At 38.4% G+C, this 6,009-nt stretch overlaps 1 protein-coding gene across 1 annotated transcript in view; it reads left to right on the forward strand.

The window, feature by feature from the left end:
- The window catches only part of CUNH8orf34 (chromosome unknown C8orf34 homolog), a 291,185-nt gene that overhangs the window by 65,093 nt on the left and 220,083 nt on the right, over positions 1 to 6,009 (forward strand). The window contains exon 4 of the mRNA XM_011364628.1: positions 2,971 to 2,999. Within this exon, the coding sequence (XP_011362930.1) occupies positions 2,971 to 2,999 (29 nt within the window). The remainder of the gene's footprint in view (positions 1 to 2,970; positions 3,000 to 6,009) is intronic.

Below are 6,009 nucleotides of genomic sequence, written 5' to 3' on the forward strand. Positions count from 1 at the left end.
GGAACAGCTGTGCACTGGAAGAATTTCCTGGCTCCTCAGTATAGACGGTTCTCATCAGGGCTTCATGCTTCTGGGAAGAAGCGATTCTTCAAAATCCTTTCAACTGCTTTTAATTAGTTTAAGCTCTGATTATAAGCGAAATAACAGAAAGTGAAAAATACATTGGTTAACTTAAATGTTGATAATAGGGAGTAGAAAGAATTATATGTAATAGAACGGAGATTTATTTAGATAATTTAATAGGTAAAATCATCAAAATATGTAAATGTTAAGAAGATATAAGAATAGGTATCTGAACCCAATACGTGAGTCCAAACACCTGGCACAGTTGGAGGCATAATTCCTTCCCAAAATCAAGTTTCTTATTTATCTAGTTTGAGTTATATCCTGGGACCCTTTACTTCTTAGTACTTTAATATGTCTTCATAGTGACTTTTCATCTCCATTTGTCACTGGTAACATTTCTAGGCTATACAGAACCGCTCCCCGTGTTTAAAGCTGAGAGTAATGGGCAATGGAAAGGGGATCAGGGAGCTAGCTCGCGAGCGATGTGCAAATTCTGTTTGGGTTTAAAAAATTTAAAAATTTTTGACAAACATTTTGACTATTCAAAGGCTTCTTCACTTACTTACAAACTCTCAGCTGGTCTAGGTAGGCAAAATACTGTTGCTGTCTTTATGAATAATGAGTTCACAAACTGAAGTATAAAAGAAATTTAAAGATCAACTAATAGCTTTCTAAGAATTTAATGAGATAACTTTTTTGCAGGGCTAAGGGCATTGATGCAAAAAGTTAAAAAAAAATCATGGGTTATTTAATTATTTAATATCTAAGTTTTTTGACTTTGGATGAGAAAGATAATTTTGTTTTATATAGCCACTCTTTTAAAATAGATTGTCTTAAATATTTATTTAAAAATAATATATTCAGTTCTAATCTTGAATTAATATTAGAAAGGAACATTTTTGTCATATTAAATGTAAAATTAAGCATTTAAAATATATATTTGGCTTTTATAAACCAGAATAATGTATTTTAAATCTACTGTAGAATGCAACGTAAACTGTTTGCTACTCTATAAAATTTCTACAGTACCTTGAAGTCTGAGTTATTCCAAGCGACCATTTATAATTTTACATATTTTTTAAAACCAAACATTCATAAATGTGTAACTTATGTCAGACCTTTAGAAATGTTTGTAACCGCTCAGACAGCTCTGGAATCTGTAACTGGAGTCAGGTACACTCCCCTGCTCCGATACGGTCACATCCCGGAGTCTGCCACATGCACATGGTGCCCGCCAGCGGCCGCGCTGCTCCTCCCGGAAGCCTTCTCTCCTTGAATTTAAGGTGCTACCTTCATCATACAGCGAGTCCTTGAGTAACTGTTAAGCTTAGGTCACCCAAAATTCTTAGAGTGGTAGCTAGACTCTCTTGTAGTGAAGTAACACATAAAAATTCTTAGTTACCAATAACTTTTGCCCAAAACAATAATTTTATAGAATGTCGCTGTGAAGAATGAGTCTCGAATGCACCTGTGTTTCTAGTTTTATCTACAAGGGAAAGCATGGTGCCACTTACCGATGTGTAGTGGGGCAGCTGCTTTCTGCTTTGCATATAATCGATTGATGAGGTTAGTGGAGGCAGAGATGATACAGGAACCTGTGAAGTTCCCTCCACATACACTCTTCGCCTGAGCAGGTGAGAGCATCCTTACTCAGGCACATTTTCCGAGTGTTTCCAGGTTCTCTTTTCGAACCTGGCTCATCTTTCTCGCACGTTACAGTCTGCTGAACTCTAGCTTCGGTCCCCTTCGTTCTCTCTCTCTCTCCCCTCGGGCTTCAGACTTCAGACTTTTTCTTGTCCCTTGGCCCATCCTACATGGGGGGTTCGACGCCAGATCCCGTTCGCCCTCTGCCCCAAGCCTGAGGGCTGGCCACTCCTGCTCCAGGGCCTGTGTTAGCTCTAGGCACACCATTCTTCAAAAAAAAAAGGAGGAAGTGAGCTGAAGGGAGGATGATAGCGTTAGCTTGACATATCGAGATTGAAATGCCCCTAGGAATTCAGCAACTAGGTCAGGAGGAAAGTCTGTGTTGGTGATAAAGATTTGTTAGTCGTCACCGCATAGAGAAGTAAAAATGTCAATGGTATGGCTTAGATTACCAAGGGGAGCCTGTCAAGTGAAGAGAAAGAGCAGCTCATTTCAGGAAATTTCAGGAAAGGACCCTTTACCCCAAAGGAAGAAAATTTGAAGAAGACAAAGCAGGGCCATAGAAAAGAGAGGACAGCATCTCAAGAAAGAGAGTGAGCTTAACAGCATCTGTCGTCACAGAGAGACACATTAAGGACTAAAACTTTGTACATTGCTGACCGAGAACAATTTTAGCGGCATGGTAAAGACAGAAATTAGATTGACACACAGTGAGGAATACGTGGATGGTTAGAAGAACTGTGAGGAGGAATCATTTTCCCGTTGGCTGCGGACGCTCTCAGTCTCAGGGACTGTGGGCAGATTTCTCCTGCTGTCTAGCCTGTGTCCTCATCTGTAAAATAAGGAAATTAAAATAAATGATCTCTGACCACCAATCTGCTTTCATATTTCATCACTCTAGGAGTCTAAATGAGTCCATGAGCAGGAACAAAATCATAACGGGCCAAGTTGTGCCTCATTGTCGTTGGAACGTAAAGACAGCATCTTCACAATATCTTTGTGCGTCAGCTGTGCGTCTGGCAGCCTGTCTGCAGGACGGCACGTGTTTCAGCAGCTCGTGCTGTCATGGTCGATGTCAGTTCTTAGTTTGTTTTCATTAGTAGAAAGGATGTATCACAATATTTTGAAGCACTAATAAAAAGAAAAAAATAAAGTGGAAAATACACTAGATTTATCAGTAGAACTTTTGTCTTTGTTTTTAACCTTATGTTATTAAAAATTGCTTCTAAAACTTTTTTATAAATCTCTTTTGAATCCCAGGTATTGCAATTTCAGATGAACTTGATCAGGTAAGTTGAACTATACATCTAATGAAAAGAACATACAGAATTTAGGCGTTAATCCATTATCTAAATGAAAAAGTTTCTGAAACATACAGCGTGTAAATATAATTTATTTGCTGCTAACATTTTAAAACTTTCAAAATTATATGCTTAGATTTTTTTATGAATGTTATCACATGAACTATGTATCATCTATCCTTTCGAGTCAAGGGTTTTTGAATTTGGTTAGACAAAAATGTAATCATTGAATCACTATATCAAAAAATGAAAGCTAATGTTGTATCATGTAAACTATTTGGATTCTGCCTGTATCCAGATGATGATGATGATGATGATGATGATGATGATGACGATGATGACGATGGAGATGGATGATGATGCGGAAGACACAGTTCATTTGTGCTTTTCCAAAGCTACTCTCTTGTGAACCTTACTCAGTAATTTTGGTTTCATTTTAAGATGCCGAGAGAATATGATGATGCCCTGCATTGGGGCGATAGTTGGGAGGGTGGTGAGAAGTGGCATGATTAGATTAGGAATAGGACTGTGTTTTAGCAGCAGAATCTATGGAACTTGCTGTGGCTTGGATGTGGGGCGTCATTGAAGAGAACAGCCAGCGATGATTCTGAGGGTTGGGGGGGAGGGGTGAGAAACTAAGTGAACTGTGGTGCCATTTACCAAAATTAGAGAAACTGAGGAAAGAGCAAATTTGGCAGGTTGGGATCACATCAAGAATTCTCTTTTGGATTCTTTTGAGTTGTCAGTATTTAGTAAACATTGATGCAAATATCTCACTAAACAAAACATATTGAAATTGGCTTGGTAGCTAAATACATAGATAGAAAATAATAGAAAATAGTGTACAACAAATGGGATCATATAATTACGATGTTTTCAAATAATAAGGTCTAAGCTATGTTATTTTTATAAAAATGGTTGTTAACACTTTTCTATTCTACATAGGAGTGTACTGTTTGAATTTTGTACCATAAAGATACATGAAAGATACATTTACTAAAGAAATAAAAGTTATGAATGGACTCGTAAATATGAATTCACTTTAATAAACCATCATAATATTTTTAAATCATTTTAATTTCTGTCTGCGTTAACTCCATGCAAAACTAGATCGTGACCGTTCACAACAGCACGTTTAGTAAGTGGCCGGCGTGGTCTCCCGGCTTCGTCCTACTTTTCTAGTCCCCTCTGTCGGTCACTGTCTTTGCCCAAACTGGTCTCCTCCTTAGACGATGACTTTCGTCACAGTCTGCAGAAATGTAATAATTCCTGCTCTTGCAGTTATACTCTAGGCTCATTTTAAGTACAAAGATGTAATCACGACCATTTCTAGGTTCATTTGCTCCTTCCAGTCTGTTCTGCAAAGCCCTGGATGCCGGGGCCACAATTTAGCTTGTGTGGCTCTGCCTGGCCCGCGGCCTTCCCTTTTCTCTGGGTCCTGACTTGCAGCTGCGTTAGTGTCTACACCTTGGCTAAAGAACATTCTAATTGTTCTTTGAACTGAAAATGGATTTCACTCTCACTGGATAAAACCGTGGATGCCCTAAGACTTGGTCCCAAGTATCATCTCCAGGATACATCCTCTCCTCTCCCTTCCTTCCTCTTCCAAGCACGAACTAGTCAGGAGACTTTCCGTTTAACTAAGTTGCACACAGTGTTGATTTTCATTTACTTACTTAATATTTATATTTTTGAAGACTTCGTAGACATTGCTAAAACTTGTTGCACATTTATTTTCATTTTTATTGAGGAAGACACTAGTAGTCATACTAAACAAGCTTTTATTGAAAAAACATTTATATAAGTAGAAAAAATTCTTCCCTCTCTCACACCAAAGCAACACAGACTTCCAGAGTGGCAGCCACCAAAAAGCCTTTGCCTTCCAAGAACCAATCTTGAATGAGAGGGACGGCCTGCCCCATGGCGCCCTCTGGTGACCACCGAGCTCACAGTTTTGCATTTTCCTCAATGAGAAAAAGTGAATCTCAGGCAGGTTCTAAAAAAAAACCCAAACAGAATGGTTTATAATATGTGTTGACCTGACACCTGTGTGTTTAATATAATAATAAAAACAAGTACAGATTCTTCCTTTTAATCTTCCATTAACAATTTTCGGAGGTTCACTAAAGATATATTTTTCTTAACCTTTATGATGTACTGATCTTTCACTGTCGTTCTAGTTTGATTATAATTTTAATGAAATTATTTCTTCTGTTAAAGCTAGTTTATGAATTCTGAAAATGATCATAAGAATTATTAGTTCTACTTAAAATGGAAAGACAAAACAGAGGCTAATATTTTTAAGTCTTTTTTAAAAAATTATGGGAATTCTGTCAATTTTTTATTGATTTGTCTTTTCCATTCCCTTTCCTTAGCCACTCTATTGGTTCTCTATTGCTTCTGAAACAAATCGAAACAAGACAACATTATTGTCTTATAGTTTTGCAGTTTAGAAGTTCCGCATGAGTCTTACAGGGCGAAATCAAGGTGTCAGAGGGCTGCGTCTCTTCCCGGAGTTCTGGGGAACCTGGTGTCTTATGCTTTCAGCTTCTAAAGGCTGTTCATTCCGTGGTGCGCGGCCCCTTTTCCACATCTTCAAAACCAGCAGTGTCTCGTCTCTGTCTCATTTCAGCCTGGACAAGCTCTCCACTTTCATGGAATCAAATGATTCAGTTGGGGCCACTCTGCTAATCCAGATAACGTCCCCATTTTAACTCTTTAGCCTTCATTATGCAGAGTTCTTTTTGCCATGAAATGTAACACATTTCCCGGTTTGGGGATTAGGATGTGGACATTTTGGGGAAGCCATTATTTTACCTATATAGCCATTATCAGACGGTATTACCTTTTATATCTCTATGTAATTTTTCAGACTCCTATGATTCCAGTTCATCCTTTAAAACACCATATAATAGACATCGTTGGTGCCTGCCCAGTTACCCTTCACTGGGGCAGCGTGACCCATCCTTCAGCCATGAGTGCTGGGTGCTTCTGGGCC

Source organism: Pteropus vampyrus, unplaced genomic scaffold (assembly GCF_000151845.1).
Source record: "Pteropus vampyrus isolate Shadow unplaced genomic scaffold, Pvam_2.0 Scaffold99, whole genome shotgun sequence".
Lineage (NCBI taxonomy): Eukaryota > Metazoa > Chordata > Mammalia > Chiroptera > Pteropodidae > Pteropus > Pteropus vampyrus.